At 39.9% G+C, this 18551-nt stretch overlaps 1 protein-coding gene across 1 annotated transcript in view; it reads right to left on the bottom strand.

Moving 5' to 3' along the window:
- LOC149185302 (uncharacterized) overlaps window positions 1-18551 on the bottom strand; it is a 446687-nt gene that overhangs the window by 76398 nt on the left and 351738 nt on the right. The window contains exon 11 of the mRNA XM_089417896.1: window positions 14409-14589. Within this exon, the coding sequence (XP_089274022.1) occupies window positions 14409-14589 (181 nt within the window). The remainder of the gene's footprint in view (window positions 1-14408; window positions 14590-18551) is intronic.

Raw genomic sequence — 18551 nt, 5'->3', positions numbered from 1 at the left:
TGAATGATTGAACGGTTATTTATCGAATGCTGCAGAAAGATGAACTCATTAACAATCATTTACCATCAGATAACTCAAGAAATGCAAGATATTCGATAAACGCATAATGCTTTAATAGTGATCCAGTGATTAAAACTCAATAACGATATTCCAGCGATTAAAAATTTCGAAAGATAAATGCTTTAAGCAACCACGTAATTTCAAAAGTTAACCAGAGATCACATTCATATAGCTAATCTTTAAATGATCATTCAAGCATATTTAACCATATGAAAATGATAAACATTAACCCCACATCAAAAAATTAGCCTCAGCGAAAGAGATAAAAGTAACAGATTCCTGGGCTAAGATTCAAACTAGCAAAATATTTCCAAATTTTTTTTTATGTTCTCAAATAAAACAAGACTAGGCTAAATAAAATCTAAATGAAACTTTAGATCTAAAATTTGAATAACATAAAAAATCTAATCTAAGTTAAAAAGAAAACCTTTTTTTTTAAATGATCTCTCTCTCTCTCTCTCTCTCTCTCTCTCTCTCTCTATATATATATATATATATATATATATATATATTTTAAATCAAAAATTTAAACAAAACTAAATAAATTAAAATCTAATCTAAAATAAAATAAACTCTTTATTGATAATTTTATGATTTTAATTTTTTTTAATTAAAACGAAACTAAACTTAAAATCTTAAATAAAATCTAATCTAAAAAAAAAGAAAAAAAAAACAAACTAGCAAAACTAAAAAAAGAACCTTTTATCTTTTATGAAATTTTTATATATATATTTTTTTATTTGATTTTTATATTTTATATTTTTTCATTTTTTATGATTTTGAAATAAAATAAAACCAGAACTTAAAATGAAATTAAAAAAAAAAAAAAAAAAATTAAAAAGTCTAGACCAAAATTAAATCTAATCTAAGTCTAACGCTTATTATTATTATTATTTATTTATTTAATTTCTTTTTTTAATTAAAAATTGTAAATTTAAAATCCAAATAAAACAGAGGTTAAAGCAAATAAATTTAAAAGATGTTAATTCGAAATTAAAACTACACTATATTGAAATATATGCACACAAAAAAAATGAAAACGCTTCAAACGTAGAACCCAAAGTCGGACAAAAAAAATGACTGCATACAATGATGCCCAGCCACAAACGTTGAGAATATGAGAAAAATCAAAACCAGAAATTGAACGCTGACCGTAACCAACCCAGCATACACATGGTGATAAATAAAAATGGAAATCGTGAATGTTTGGTTGCTTACCGTCTTGTGCAGGAGCTCGATGAGGGGATGAAAGAGATCCAAATGATGCCAAAAAATGTTGAATCTGCCAGCTCAAACGCGAGATGAGAAAGAATGATGAGAATGATGAAAAATGAGAAGATGAATGTCGTTGAAACGCCAGGAACAGAAAAACTTTGTCCCCGGCAACGACGCCAAAAAATGTTGTCGCACAGATTGACACAACAACGCTCAGACCGGGGGTTGTCACTCTGATCCCCGATCTCTCCATTTAAGCCTGTCTCCCGCAGCTAAGGGGGGTAGACCCTATGAGGTGATGAAGACCAACTGTCGACCAGTTGGGTTGGGAAACACGAAGAAAAAAGCACTAAATTGATTTTGTTAAGTTTAATAGACCAGTGCCTTATGAAATGAATGATTAAACGGTTATTTATCGAATGCTGCAGAAAGATGAACTCATTAACAATCATTTACCATCAGATAACTCAAGCAATGCAAGATATTCGATAAACGCATAATTCTTTAATAGTGATCCAGCGATTAAAACTCAATAACGATATTCCAGCGCTTAAAAATTTCGAAAGATAAATGCTTTAAACAACCACATAATTTCAAAAGTTAACCAGAGATCACATTCATATAGCTAATCTTTAAATGATCATTCAAGCATATTTAACCATATGAAAATGATAAACATTAACCCCACATCAAAAAATTAGCCTCAGCGAAAGAGATAAAAGTAACAGATTCCTGGGCTAAGATTCAAACTAGCAAAATATTTCCAAAATTTTTTTTTATGTTCTCAAATAAAACAAGACTAGGCTAAATAAAATCTAAATGAAACTTTAGATCTAAAATTTGAATAACATAAAAAATCTAATCTAAGTTAAAAAGAAAACCCTTTTTTTTAAATGATATATATATATATATATATATATATATATATATATATTTGATTTTTATATTTTATATTTTTTCATTTTTTATGATTTTGAAATAAAATAAAACCAGAACTTAAAATGAAATAAAAAAAATAAAAATTTAAAAAGGCTAGATCAAAATTAAATCTAATCTAAGTCTAACGCTTATTATTATTTTTTATTTTTTTTAATTAAAAATTGTAAATTTAAAATCCAAATAAAACAGAGGTTAAAGCAAATAAATTTAAAAGATGTTAATTCCAAATTAAAACTACACTATATTGAAATATATGCACACAAAAAAATGAAAACGCTTCAAACATAGAACCCAAAGTCGGACAAAAAAAACGACTGCATACAATGATGCCCAGCCACAAACGTTGAGAATATGAGAAAAATCGAAACCAGAAATTGAACGCTGACCCTAACCAACCCAGCACACACGTGGTGATAAATAAAAATGGAAATCGTGAATGTCTGGTTGCTTACCGTCTTGTGCAGGAGCTCGATGAGGGGAAAGAAGAAATCGATGGCAGGAAAAATAATGCAGAGGGCTTGAACGCAAGACTTTGACGCTGGACGCACAGGCAAACAGCTGCGTGGTTTAGTGACTCAACGGGCAGATGCACGCAGGTGAAGTTTTGGAAAATGAATGTACACGCAGAAGGGGCAGGAAACGACACAGGGCTGCAGAAGATTTGAAACGAAAAGCTGAAGATAAGTGGGGTTTCACGTGAGGGGTGAGAGGGTTGAGATGAAAACGCGTGGAAGAGCTCAGCTTCGACCAAGGAGCAAGGGAAAACCTGAAATTTATCATAAATACACTCAAAAAACAACGTGAGTTTGCTGTGACGGCTGATGGATGCACAGCTGCAAGCAAAAATCGATTTCTTGTTTTTTACTGCTTGATGTGTGCAGGTTTGCAGCTTTGCTGATTGAGCAGCTGAAGGGAGAATACGTGGAGATGCTTGCAGGTTTTGGAGAAGCGTAAGGAGTGAGCAACGAAAAAAAAAATCGAAGTGTTTTATTTTTATGCAAATTTCTGGCAACTGAAGATAGCTGGGGGATTTGAAAAACGATCTTGCAGTCCTTGGAAAAATATTCCAAACCCAAGAAGTTGATATCAATGAAACCGATGTAAAATTTATTCCGGACATGAAAAACAATTGAAATTGAAACCCTTGGACAGCGAAACAACGCAGATAAACCTTGGAAATCTTCAGAAACCCTGCAACCTGGAATGAAAAATCACCCAAAAATCATATGTGCATAAAACAAAACTGAAAACCCTAAACTCAGCAAAAAAAAATTACAGTATTTACAAACTGAAGGCTCTTAAGAAGCCAGATTTATCAATAATCACAGTAATATTATCAGAATTTAATTTTAATGTAAAACGCTTCAGAAAACCCTGCATGCATTCATAAAAATATTTCGAATGATAAGCCCGGGATCAAGAACTGGCTGGGCTCTTTCAGAAAACACAACCCGGGAGTTAGCTGGTTCAACCGAGAACTTCCCCTAACGCCCGGTAATCTGAAAAAAGGATTTCCTGCACAGCTTAAAATCAACCATTAACATAGAAGGAGAAAACAATAGTGAAACCCCGATCAAATGGAAATACCTGCCACTATATTTCAGAATCTAAACTATTATTCAAACCCCAAAGATCAGACAAGATACTTGTGCCTAGATCAATCTTCATTAAGCTATCATCAATGGCTGAAAATAAAATTATGCAGAAAAAAAAGAACAATCTTACAGCATTTTCAAAAGAGTAACACCAGTAAGGTTTTTAACCCCAAAGTCTTCTTTATTGCACAAGAAAAATGACTACAAGAGAGCTTTCTTTAGCACCAGACTCTCAGATCAAATCTCCTCTCAAATGACCCCTAGCACCCTATTTAAAGGAAAAATCCCCAACAGCTAGTTCGAGTGATCCATGTCAAAATGATCTCGACCGTCGATGAGGATCAAGATATCTCTTAATCTCATCCGTCGAATTTTTAATGCATAAAAAATTGAAATTCTGCATTTATTTACTCAAAATATTATTATTTTATTATTTTTTAAGTTTTTACTTTATTTTATTATTTTTATTTATTATTTTTTTTTTTTTTTTTTTTTTTTAATTTTTTAATTTTTTAATTTATTTTTAAATGGATCCTCGAACTTAGCCTTTGGAAAAATCGCCTAGGACCTAGGACTTAGGACTTATGAGGGGATTAAAAACATTTTCTAACCCTCAAGACACTTTACATCATGACTTTTACAACTTTACATCTCAAGGGGGAGAACCCATTTGACATAGATCCTCATAAACCACCCAGTTCTGCGACACAACTATAATCTAGTAGATTAACACACTAGGATTCTCCTAAGATTCTAATGACAAAATCCATTCCGGCTTTGGGGTTAGGCTGAAGGAAAACTCTGCCGATCATAGATCGGTGAGACAAAAAACCTTCTGGAACGAAGATTATCACTAGAAGATTAGGTCCACCTAGGCAATTTACATACATGACTCAACTCTGCTAAGATTATTTACAATTAAATATGCAGACTGGGTTTACAACATAAATTGATCAAGTTGTCGATGACTGTCGAATGGCACAGACATGTCGATCAAGCGCTATCCCTTTTTTGCGAAGAAAAAAGGGGGTGTACTGCTGGGAAGTTGACACGTAGTGGTCAACACACCTCACAAAAAGATAGAAAAGAAAGATCAATGCCTTAGAAATCAGCGTCTTCGAGGGGCAACCTCCTTTACATTACACAAATGAACAATTCTTGGATGATAGAAATGACAAAACCTCCTTTCTTTATAGAGGATTCTAAGGGGTCACAATTTAATCAAAGCCGACATAATAATAATAATATAAGGGCACAACAATAACAATAGTGGGCTTCTATGGGGCACAATAATAACAATATGGGGACAATAGGGGAACAACAATAATAATAAGGGCTACAATGACAATAGCAATGGGGGAATCACTAGTATTATAGGGACCTAACATGCAGGAGCAAAGGAGATCGGAGAGGTGCGATTCGACTGTCGGCAGAAGGATTTCCAGGAGCGAAATCGAGACTTAAAAGGAGTCTAGAAGAGAACTTCCAGGAGGGAAGTAGAGACTCAGAGGGAGTCAAAGAGAGAACTTCCAGGAGGGAAGTAGAGACTCAGAGGAGTCAAAAAGTAGAGTAGAGATGGCCATGAACGGACTGAGGGATCAAAACAGGCTGGACGGGGTGTCCAACTTTGTCATGTGGAAGGCCAAGATCATGTCTGTTCTAGATAGACATCACATCAAGGCCTTCACCTTGAGAACCATGGCTATCCCAGTTGACCTAGCTGATAACAAAAAGTATGAGGATACGATTGCCAAGGCAAAGTGCATAATCCTTGATGGGGTCAAGGATCATGTAGTTCAACATATTACTGAGAAGAATACGGCAAAGGAGATGTGGGATACCTTGATGACATTGTATTAGGGCACTTCCGTACAGAGGAAGATGCTACTGGAGAATCAACTGCGGTCGTATCAGATGCAGAAGGGGGAGTAGGTAGATCACTTCCTCAACAGGTTGTAGGAGATTCGAGACCAGTTGACTTCTATAGGGGCCTCGTCGGATCAAGAGTTGATGGTGAGGACAACCCTAAGTCTCCGAGGAATGAAAGAAATTCGTCCAAAGAATTTTGGGCAGAGCGAATCTTCTAGATTGGGAAGAACTGTGGGCAGATCTTTGCCAAGAAGAGATCAGACAACTGACCAAGGTGAGAAGTAGTGGCAAAGGAGGTTAGGTCAAGAAAGAGGAGGAAGAGGATGCGACTCTGGCATCTGTGGGGCAGCAAGGGAAGAGGAAGAAAAAGGATCTCTCCAAGATTAAGTGCTTCAACTGTGGGGAGATGGGCCATTATGCAACCCACTGTCCTAGGAAGAAGAATAAGGGAGAGGCATCTGACTCCAAGGCAACGCGAACTAAGGCAGAGAAGGAGGTAGAGGATGATGACGATTGTGCCATGAGTGCTCATGTACCTCAAGAGAAGAGGCGCAAAGACATCGAGCTGTAGTTAGGAGGACTACAGAAGATGTGGGGTAGGATCCTTGAGGTACCCAACCTCTTGGATCATATCTGGCTACGTGAGCCCCGAAGAGATAGTAGCAGGATGGTGGATGTCGGTAGAAGCGGATGCAGATGGAGCGACAGAGAGTGCTAGAGTGCAGTAGTCCCTAGCAGCACAGAGAGGGTTGCAGCAGTGCAAGAAGCACAGAGGTGGTTGCAGCAGTGCAGGAATGCACAAAGGTGTTTGTAGCAGTGCAAGAGGCACAAAGTTGTTGCAGCAGTGCAGAGGCAACAGATGGAGCACAAGATAGCAGCAGAGAGAGCTTCAGCATCAGGAGGGTTTCTAGCCTGTCAAGGATGTCAATAGTTGGGTAGATCAGTTACCATTGTCTCAGTAACTGAGTTGCAATGTAGCAGTAGCAGTGGTAGTGATATGGGCAGCACAATGCAGCATGATGAGAGAGGGCTGAGTGCAGATGCAGTGTTGGGAGGAAGGACCAACAGCTGCACGGATACAGAGGGAGCTACCGTACAAATGTAGCAATGGTAGTGGTAGAGCCATGGGAACAGTACAAGATGCAGCAGTGCAGAGGATATTGGGCAGGAAGGCCAAGCATCAACACAGGTACTAGTGCCGGATGATCAGGGTGATGCTCAGCAATAGAGCATTACTAGAGCACATTCCTCGCTAAGAGGGAGTGTTGATTTGGGGTAGCATCGGATGTGCTCTAGCCATGAAAATTGTTGGAGAGGCTAAAGCACATGAGATTTCCAAGACCCAAAAGTGGTTTGGGGAAATTCTACCCGGTGAAGGAGATATTAAAATAATTAATATTTTTCATGGGTTCCTAAGTCTATACTTAGGAAAATAAAAATATTAATGGTTATTAATATAAAAAATGGGTTAGAGGACCCTAAATGACATGGATCAAGCAAAATCTAATCTTAGCCGTTGATTAGAGATGTAATCTCGGCTGTTGAAGTCTCAACATAAAAAGTATAAGAAGAGGCTTGAGGGTCAGTTGGAGACACACTAGGATTGATCAGTCAGTTAGATTTTCTAGAGTGGGGTTTGCTAAGAGAAATCGAACCAGTGATCAAAGTTGCAACGAGGGGCAGTGAATGCATAGTAAAGAGTCAGAGATAGTGTCGGAAGACTAGTGTAGAGGCATAGAGGCAGACGCAGAGCCAGCAGGAGCTAGCAGGAGCCACGCAGAGGCCAGCAGTGACTGCGCAGAGGGCCAGAGGGCCTGCGTGAGTGACGTGGAGGTTGCAGAAGTGACGCAGAGGGCCAGAAAGGCTGCGCAGTGCATCAAGAGGCTGATGCAGAGGGTTCTAGGCTGGCGTAGAGGCCAGGAGGGCTGACGCTGAGCCTCAGAGAGGTGCTGGGGAGAGTTTCGTGGAGTAGACTTTCAAAATATCTGCTTCCAAAGAGAGGTATTGCTGCAAGATTAATTTCTCTGTAGGGTGAGCCAGTTTGGCACCCAGTTGTACTCAGAAAAGTTGCTTAACAATAAAACCCTCAGAATTGCTGCACCGGTTTTCCTAAGTTGGGTTTTTCTGGGGACGAATGTCCAAAAATAACGGTGTCCCTTGTGTGTTTGTCTATTTCTTTCAGTTGATGATTTGTAGATGGTTGAGACTGCATTGTGTTTATTTCAATATTTATATGGTTAAATAACTTGTTCAATAATTAAACAAGTAGGAGAAATAAACCAGAGAATGAAGGAAAATTTCTAACGGGTTAGACTTAGAAATTTCAACACGTAGACAACGCATCCCACATCTCGTTAGCAGTCCCTTTGCTAGCGATGTGACAGACCACATGATCCTTCACTTCGTCGAGGATCATACACTTTGCCTTCATCATTTATGGCTTATATTTCTTCAACAGATCTGCATCTACAGGCACAACCACCAAGTTGTTGACATATGTCTTGAGGGCATACTCATCTAGAGGGAATGACATCCTTTCCTTCCAGATGACATAGTTGGATTCTCTGTCCAATCTATCCCTGATCCCTCAATCCACTAGTTGCCATCTCTGCCGCCGAAAAATGTCGAGAATCTCCTCTCTGGTTCTTACTGTTGTTGCTCAGCCAATAAGAAAACGAACATCCTGGTGGGAAGTCTTACTGAGGAAAAGTTCCCTCACTATGCTTCTTCTGACGTCTTTTTCCCTAGCAAAACAGCCTGTAGAAAAACTGCGTCCCATTAGCTCCTCAGGATGAGACTTCAAAGTTGCTCCCTCTACCACGATAAGTTTTCGATCTAGTAGCCCTTCTCTCTGTCGACTCACTTAGAGAGAAACTACCTCGAAAATCAGCCCTCCAGCTAGGACTGCGCAAACCTCTGGGGTTTCAAACTGCTGCCTCTTGCAACTTTTTAGACCTCCTCTCTTCTCAGCGCTGGGATTTGTGCCACTATTCTTCTTGCTTCACCTGCACTGAAATCCCTATTGTTGTACTGATTAAACTTCTCCTATTTGTTAATTACTGAAACAAATTATTTACTGCTTCCTACAACAAATATCGAAGCTAATACACTACAACCTACACCAATTAAATAATATGCCCAAAACAAGAACAAAACAATAGAGAAAGATACAACACAAAGGACATAGTATTTTTTGGACAAATGTCCCTAGAAAAACCCAATGCGGGAAAACCGGTGCAGCATATCTGAGGGTTTTTATTATTATGCAGAAGTGTTCTGAATACAATCTTTGGATGCCCTCCCGACAATCCAGTTATAGAGAAAATCACTTGGCAAAAAAGACTGGTAAGAAATCACTTGGCAGAAAAGCCAGTGCTAGAGTGCAGAGGTCTGTAGCAGCGCAGTGGAGGTTGCAGCAGTGCGAGAGGCATAGAGGTGTTTGCAGCAGCGCAGAGGCAGCAGAGGGAGCTTCAACTTCAGGAGGCTTCCGGACTGACAAGGATGTCAGAATTTGGGTAGATAATTTACTTACTTCTCGATAATTGAGTTGCAGTGCAGCAGTTAGCAGTGGCAGTGCTATGGGCAACATGGGCAATATGTTGAGAGGGAGCTGCAGTATAGATGTAGCAATGGAAGTGGCAGAGCCATGGGCAACAGTACAGGAAGCAACAGTGCAGTAAATGTAGGGCAGCAGGCCCAACATCATCACAGGTAGCAGTGCGGAAGGATCAGTGTGATGTTTCAGTGGTGGAGCATTACTAGAACACATTCCTCACTAAGAGGGAGTGTTGATTTGTGGTAGCATCGGATGTTCTCTAGCCATGAAAATTGGTGGAGAGGCTAAGGCACATGAGATCTCCAAGAGCAGAAATTGTTTTGAGAAATTCCATTTGGATGAGGAGTTATTAAAATAATTAATATTTTTAATGGGTTACTAAGTCTAAGCTTAGGAAAATAAAAATATTAATGGGTATTAATAAAGATAGGGATGAGAAGCTTCTAAGAGACGAGGATCGAGGCCCTATGTAAGCCTTTTGGCCCTCTGCGTCAGCAACGCTGGCCACTCTAAGGCTCTACGCAGCTCTCGGCTGCCTCTGCGTGAGCCCTGGCTGGCTCTGCATCACTCTCCCCAGCTACTGTGCTGCTCTCTCGGCACTATCTATGCCTCTATGTCTCTCTATACTCAATGCCCCTCAGTTGCAACTCCCGATCACTAATTCTATCTCTCTTAGAAAACCCCGCTCTAGAGAATAGAATGATTGATCACTCTGGTGTACTCTTCAAGTGACCCTTAAGCCTCCTCTTATACTTTTCTCGTTGACATATCAACAGCCGAGATTAAGTCCCTAGTCAACGGCTAAGATTAGATCTGGCTTGATCCATGTCTTTTGGACCATTCTAACACAGTTTCATATTAATACACATTAATTTTATTTTCCCTAAGTTTAGACCTAGGGACTCCATTAAAAATATTAATTATTTTAATATCTCCTGAACTATTTAGAATCTGCCCAAACCCTTTTTGGGTATTGGAGATCTCATGTGCCCCAACCTCTCCACCAAATTTCGTGGCTAGGGCACATCCGATGCTACCCCAAATCAACACAATGAAGGTGACAAAGTACTCGGCACCACTAAGAGCTTTTGTGGACATATGTCCACAAATATCTGAGTCTATCAATCCTAGTACACTCTTGGCCCTGTTTTTACTTCTAGGAAATGCTGCTTTGGCATACTTTCCTAGAGCACATCCTCTGCATATATCATCTCGTTTCGTACTAAGATCGGAACTCCTGTTACAGTGTTCCTGAGAATTCTCAGAGCCCCATGGTGCAAATGTCCCATTCTTCTGTGCCATAGTTCATTCAAATCCTTGTCTCCATGACTGCCTATTAGTGCCATTGGTGATTCTAGTTGTAGTCTGTACAACCTGTTACTTTTGATCCCGATCTGCACTTTCTTTTTCCAGCTCGGGTGTTTGACGTATACTTTCTCCTTGATGAAGAAAACGTCATAGCCTTTTCCTTGAAGTTGCGACACGGAAAGTAAGTTCATCCCCAATCCTGGTACATGCAGCACATTGGTAGCACGAAACCGCTCTCCCATTTCTGTTTGAAAAACTATGGTACCCCTCCCTACTGGAGTACACTTTGCCTTGTTCCCCATGGTGATCTGAAAGTTCATCCTCTCCTCCTGATAATCTGAGAAACATTCCCGGATTCCCGTCATATGCCAAGAGGCTCCACTGTCTATATACCATACTTCTGACGATGCAGAACTAGTCACACAAGCTACTTCTTCTTCCAGCCTGGAAGCCAACATAGAGAAATCGAAATAACTGTCTCCTGAAGTAGATGCCTCTGCATCATGGTCTCGACCCATAATTGATTTTCCCTTCCTATCTCTGATTACTTGGTTTGACACCATGTGAAAATTCTATCACTGCAACAACTGATTTATTTTACCTACTTATTTCCCAATAAGTTATTTACGAAAACCCTTCAATAAACATTAAAATAAATTCTGTTGCAAATATCACACCATAATACAGAAACAAACACAGGCACAAGAATCAACACATCAACATAGATGTTTTGGACAAATGTCCCTGGAAAAACCCAATGCAGGAAAACCGGTGCAGTAGAGGAGGATTTTATTATTCAGCAATTCTTCAGTACAACTAGGTGCCAAACTGGCTTACCCAACAGAGAAAAAACTCTCCAAAGCTTCTCCCGATCTCAGCGTCAGGCTCACTGGCCTCAATGTAGCTCCCAGACTCTTTGCATCAGCTCCTGCCTCTTTGCGTCACCCACACAAGCCTTCTAGTGACTGCACATTCTGTTGCCTCTGCGTCTGCCTCTCCAACCTCTGCGCTGGTCTTCTGGTGCTGATCCTGACTCTCTATTCCGTGCCACTACCTCTTGCTGCTCTCCAGACCACTAGTTCGAATTTCTCAGCTAACCCCGCTCCAGAAATCGAACTGACTGGTCTCCCTCATTGTATCTTCCAACTGACCCTCAAGCCTCTTCTTATACTTTTCCTGTTGGTCCTTCAACGGCCGAGATTAAATATCTAATCAATGGCTAAGTTTAGATTTGTCTTGATCCATGAATTTTGGAACCTTCTAACCTAGTTTTATATTAATACCCATTAATATTTTATTTTTCCTGAGTTTAGACTTAGGAAGTCCATTAAAAATATTAATTATTATAATATCTCCCAAACCGGTTAGAATCTGCCCAAACCATTTATGGGTCTTGGGGATCTCATGTGCTTTAGCCTCTCCACCAATTTTCATGGCTAGAGCACATCCAATGCTACCCCAAAACAACATCCTTTCTGTATTATTGATAGAAGTAATGAACATGTCCCATGATGAAGGAAGGCCACTAAGGGCACCAATTCCCTGTCAGGTATAATTTCTTGAGCAGTCCGGAGTTGGTCCCTGATCTCAGTGATTCTTATGAAGAATGATTGCATAGTTTCTCCCTTATGCAACTTAGACTCCTTGAGTTGATTTTTCAATTCCATTATGTGGCTCAAATTGTTTACCTCATACATGCCAACAATCTTATCATACATTTCTTTGGAAGTCTTCAAGGATGAAATATAAACAAGTAGATGATCTCTTAAAGAATCAATAATAATCTTCTTAGCTTTAATCTCACCTTTCTTATACTTGGATTTGGCAACTTGAGGAGCATTTTTTGGTGGTGGTGAAATTTTTCCTTCCTAGTACTCCAAGACATCATATTCATCTAATGTAACATGGATCCTGGTCTTGCATGCCACAAAGCCAAATGAGGCAGCTAGCTTTTCAGTCCTTGAAATAAGAGGTAAACATTTTTACCAAAAGATTTTCCCCTTTCAATCAGCTGCTTAGAAGATGGATGTTCTTGCTCTGCCTCTTGGGCTTGTCTTCACCTCAACTCTCATACCATGTTAATTTTTCATCAATTGTTCTATGCTGCAACTATTATTTCAACAATATCCAATAGTATCCAATTTAACAATTTCACTTCTTCCATTAACCAATGACAGTAGAGCGATAGTAGATAGAACAATTATACAAATGCACAATGAAAGACAACCAAGAGACAAGAGACACAATATTTGGTCAATGACCAGGGAAAAAAGGGGGAAACCCTTTGAAATTCTTCTTCTATTAGATTGTCTTCAAATGTTCAGGAGAGAGAGTACATCATCCAAGAGTCAAAGTCAAGTTTTGACTAGCCAGTATCCAATATCCAGTCAAATCAATATGCCAAGCTATTATCCAAAAGAGAGGCAAGAGAGAGTCAATAAAAGTCAACTCTTGAGCAACTGCAAATCTGACCAAGTCAACAACAGTCACAGCAGCAAAGTCAGCCCTAACCAGTCCACAAAGTCAACGATCAACTCTCCAAAAGAGCTCGGTCAAGGCAGCAATAAATGCAGCCTAAAATACTGGACAAAGTCAGCCCAAAACAGTCCAAAGACAGCCAGTAAAACTCGGTCAAAGTCTGCACTTGTTTCTGCAGTCAGCCCTGAAGTCAATGCCAGTCAACCAGCCCATATTTCCTTGGTTTTTGTGTCCACGAGTGCGGCCTAGCAGAATAGATAGAACGCAACCAAAGACAAGGTCAAACACAGTCAAACAGCCCCTGGTCAATGCTGGTCAACACCCTGAAACAGATCTGAAATTCGGCCAACCTGAAAGTGACACTTGTCCTTCGCACGTGTGAAAGATTCCCTGCAATTCTGAGCTGTACGAACCAATCAAATGAGGAGAGAGAAGAGATGTGTTAAGTTGATGAGGTGCCAAATGAAGTTGAGGTCACTTGTATTTATATGCAACTTGAGGGGTGCCATCTTGTCCTTGAGACGTGCCACTTGACCCAAGGCCAACCTTGACAATTTTGTACTTGTGGGCTTGACTTCAAAAATCCACTTTCCCTTATCTGAATTGAGTGCTTCAAAAGTCAATTTTGGTCCTCTCGGAAAGAGGAATTTAATGCAATGGTTGGAATTTGTCACTGAGCTGCCAAATTAACACACGGAGACAACTAAAAGCAGTCAATTATCCAATTCAGCCCTTGATCCCTATTAGAATGCCTTAAGTCATTAAATGGAAAACCCATGATACAAAAATGCTTAGTATACCTCATATTTGAAGTTCCACCTTCATTCGGTGAATTGGCTAGATGAAAAGAAATGTTGATTGGAGAGGTGGCTGAGAGGTGACTAAGAGTGTTTGTTGGTGGATCAATGTGGGGCTGCTGGCTGGTTGACTGGCTGGACCAAATGAGCCAAATTTTTCCAAGGGGTCACCCTCATGCTGGTGGGTAACATGACCTAATTTTATTATTAGGGGTTGTGTAGTTATGAGTTTGGTGGATAAATGACTTCAACTTGTGATTAAAGAGCAACTATCCAAATGTATGAGGTGACTCCAATTGTAATAAAATTATTTTCCTAATATCTATTGTGTATATTTCAAGATTTTCCAACAATGATTCATTGCCTTGTGATCATAATCAAGCCACTTTGACAGAGATACTATGTCCTATAGCCATAATAAGAAGGAACACAATATTCAACAAGGGATATGCCACTATTTTTTAGTAAGCATGTAACTAAGAAAGTAGCACAAAGTCAACAATCACAAGAAAGGGGGGTTGTATAAACAATGGTTCCTGCCAAATAATTGACAAAAAAGCAGCAATATCAAAACATTGAATATTAACTTACGGTCTAAATACTGTAGGAAACCACTTATGAAGTGCACGCAGAAAAACTTTCTGAATGATTCCCCAAAAATTACGCGGAAAAAGTAAGAAATTAGTATTCATCTCCACAATGGCATGGGCATCTTCAATTCGCCTCTTTGTAAATTCTGCTGTTGCTAAATGATAAGGAAATTTGCCTCCATCTGCAATGCAACATGGGAATCATTTTTAGGCAATATGGGAAAACTTTATATATAAATTCTTTTACATTCTAGTTTAATGTTTAAAACTATTTTTTTGAGCTTAAATGTCCGCAAACCTGATGCAGGAAGTTACTAATCAGAAACTAATTCATGCAATAAAAGCATTAGAATTTATTACAAATTACAGTGACAATATACAACATGGTTTTAATAGTTGGTGTCTACAAGGAATAATGCTCCTAGTTGGAATAAAAGTGGAACACAACACCACTATTATAAAGATAATTCAAGTGGAACAGACCAAGAAATCTCTCACACATAAAGTTGTGATTGCCCTTCGAAAAACTCTTGGAAAATGCTCTTGTTATATATGTAGAAAAAGAAACAAAGAAACTATGTTATTGTTGGACCTCCTTTTTGTCATATTTTTCCTACAAGGAACACCTTCATTTTCCTCCAATATGAAGTTTGGACTGATTTTGCCCTCCTTTATTGTACATAGGACTCATTTCTTACCATTGTCATGGTTTTGCTCAATATATATATATATGTGTGTGTGCCTCTGTGTGTGTGTGTGTGTGTAATTAAAGTTTGTCTTTTTATTTTCTTTTATAGCTAAGTGTTAAGGTGTATTGTAAAGAGTTAATTGTATTGTTGTATGCTACGTATTATGATTGCATAAAACACTGCTAACCTAAGCATTGGAAAGATGAACATCTAAAGGTTATTTATAGGTCAGCATGAGGCTTGGGTATAGTTCAGCTATAGGTGTAACCCTAATGCACAAACATAGCTACAAGGTTCCCCAGCTCAACATAATAGGTATGCCGGCACAAGTGGCAACCCACGAATAAAGCATGAGGTCTTTTCTTATTGGCGTTGTTTCACTTTAGGTAACTCCCATAGAAACATACTTCGCTGGGTGTGATTTCATGCTGCTTGTAATTGTTCCTCCATCCCATCAACTACCTTAATGTAGTCGTAAATTTTCATGGATTCAATGGTATATCATTCTTGGTGCCCAATTCTCTCAAGATCAGTTGTGCTAGATGATGCTGCATGATACCTCAGGCTATAATTGGTATGGTTTCACTGTGTGGTTTTCCTTCCTTAGAAGTGATGCTTGAGTTTTGACTTGCTTGTGAAGTGTACTTGGCATTAGGTGGGTACTTCACCACATATAATTAAGTAAAGATGTTATCTTGTTACTATATCAAACCATGTTAAGACATAAATTCCTTTGGATAAGTGTGGTTTAACCTAGGCCATTAGATATAACTAGGAATTCAAGGTGGGCAGTGTTACCCACCACCTGTGGGTAGTATATATGGGAGATTTCTTTTCTCCTAGATGGTCCTCAGCTGGTTGCCAACAACCCCTAGCAGCCCCCAAATAGCTCAATGTGCCACTTTCTCTGCCACTTCAGCCAACCATGTGGTCCCTTGTCGATCTGTTATGAATGTATGTTTGAACGTGGGCCTCTTGACCCCAAAGGTATGGCTTTTCATTGGTATAGTTGAGTAGTTTTCCTTACTTGTCATGGGCATATGAATTGGTGGGGAAGGGATTCGGCAGAAAGAGTGGGTTAGGTTTGTATTCTTGTCTCTGTTGCCTGATTTCATGGTTACCCTTGTATCCTAGTCTTGTGGGATCTCCTTTACTGGCCATTAGCTTTAGGGTTGGCACTACATGGGAAATCCTGATTTTGGTTGTGTGGTCCCGCTTCCCGACACCACCTACATTACTCCCTTTCCACTCATTTGAGCCCCATTCATCTCATTTCCTGTTCGGGTCCGCATGTGTTCACTGGGTCCACATAGGGTTAACCTACCCTTCCCCCGGTCCACACCTTGGGTTGGGCCTAGAACGATGCCCTGGAGGTTGATGCAGCTAAAAAGAAAGTAAAAAGCATAATTTGGCCACTCTCAATAGGAAATGTACCCTAAAATGCAAAAGATGGTTAGGACATACAAATTTAGCACGTGGGCAAAAGCCGAACATGAGCTCTACCCCTTATTCATGGCCATCACGTTGATTCCTATGAGCCCTAGATGAGACCCCTCCATCATTAAGGAACCCATGATTGTCCCAACCCCCGGTGGGTGATGAACTTCCCCACCTCAAAGGGGGTATCCACCCCTACATATTACACATCATGCTCTCCATCCCCTGGAGCCCCAGAGAAATTATGAAGAAAAATCAAAGGAAAAAGGCATATGAAGAAGGGTGGAAAAACAAAGGCCGGGGTAACTCATGTACCATGATTTTCTCCCTCGTACACTCATGTACCCAGGTGCCAAGGTATCTTAACATGTGGTCTGGATTATTCCCTTGATCCCCACTCCATTACATCATTATATCATTTTCCAGTTACCTCTTAAAGGATGTACTATGGACATGCCACCCCCTTTAGAGGTTGAAACCACCTAATGAGGTCCTTGGTTAACCCCCTTTTTGAGCCTGGAGACACATATACTTGCCAAAGTCCACTATGGAAGGGCATGCCACCATGAAGTGCCCCATTGATCCCATAACTTGTAAGAATTATTACTTGATTATTCTAATGATTTGTTGTATTCGAGGGCAAGGGGACACATTGGATCTTATGCAGGATTGCAGGTGAGTCTTCATTTAGGGCTTGGTCTCCCTATACGATGTCCTAGCTCTCCAAAGGGCCACAATGGCACTTGTAGGGTGAGCGTTGAGAGCCATGGGTCTCCACCATAGCAGATATTACTTCATGGATCCCCAATAGTATTCACTGATTGCTCTTGTTCCACCTTTTGGATGAGGATGATGCATCTGATCCACCATGCCTAGTCGGCTCCACAGTTGCACCATACACTTGGTAGATATTCCAGGATGCCTCCCGCTACAAATGGAGGGTTTATGTCATCACTCCGGCCCTTACAGATGGTTTACAGGAATATTTGATCCATTTGGAAACCCATGAGGTTATCCTTGTGCCCCCACACGCACTTGGGAGCACCACAGGCTCTTGATTGGATAACAACGGGCCAACCCTTGTCCACTATGTTTGGAGTCCTTTCCTGTTAGTTTTTGGTAGCATCAGAAGTGCTCTAGGCTTGAAAATTGGTGGAGAGGCTAAGGCACATGAGTTTTAAAGAACCCATAAACCGTTTGGTGAAATTCCACCCGGATTGTATTTTATTAAAATAATTGATATTTTTAATGGAGTTCCTAAGTCTAAACTTAGGGAAATTAAAATATTGATGGGTATTAATCAAAATATGGGTGAGAATGATCTAGAAGGTGGAACAAGTCATTATTTAATCTTAGCCATTGATTAGAGACTTAATCTCGGTCGTTGAAGACTCAACAGGAAAAGTATAAAATGGAGGCTTGGGGTTCATTTGGAAATACACACAGAGAGAACGAATTGATCAAGAATTTGATTCCTAGGGGAGGGTTTGCTAAGGATTTCGAATTAAGTGATCATTCTGCAGCAGAGGGGCAGTGAGAATCCGGGAGGACTTGCCAGAAAATACAGACAGAGAGGCACAGAGAGGTAGCAGAGCAGAAAAGTTGCTTGTCACACAGAAGCCGAAACAGCCAGGAACAACCTGAACTGTTGGAACAGCTGGGAAAGTTGACGCAGAGGGCAGAAGTCGGAACTGTCGGGAACTGCCAGAACGACCAGGAAAGTTGATGCAGAGGGCAGAAGTTGGAACTGCCTGGAACAACTGGAAATGCAGGGAACAGCTGGAACAACCAGGAAAGCTGACGCAAAGGGCAGAAGCCGGAATTGGCGGGAACTGCCGGAACAACTGCGAAAGCTGACACAGAGGGCAGAAGCTAGAACAGCTGGGAAAGCTGACATAGTGGGCAGAAGAGGTGACACAGAAATAGCCAGGGTTAGCCAGTCTTGTATCGGATCAGCTGGAATTCTGCCGGGTGAAGTGAGGTAAAACTTACTCAGATTTTTTGCCAGTATTTTCTCT

The sequence above is a fragment of the Pinus tabuliformis genome, chromosome 3_2 (genome assembly GCF_031772625.1).
Source record: "Pinus tabuliformis cultivar Carrire ecotype Pingquan chromosome 3_2, CPIR1, whole genome shotgun sequence".
Lineage (NCBI taxonomy): Eukaryota > Viridiplantae > Streptophyta > Pinopsida > Pinales > Pinaceae > Pinus > Pinus tabuliformis.
The sequence above is the reverse complement of the archived record's forward strand: the minus strand, read 5'-3'. Positions and strand labels throughout refer to the sequence as shown.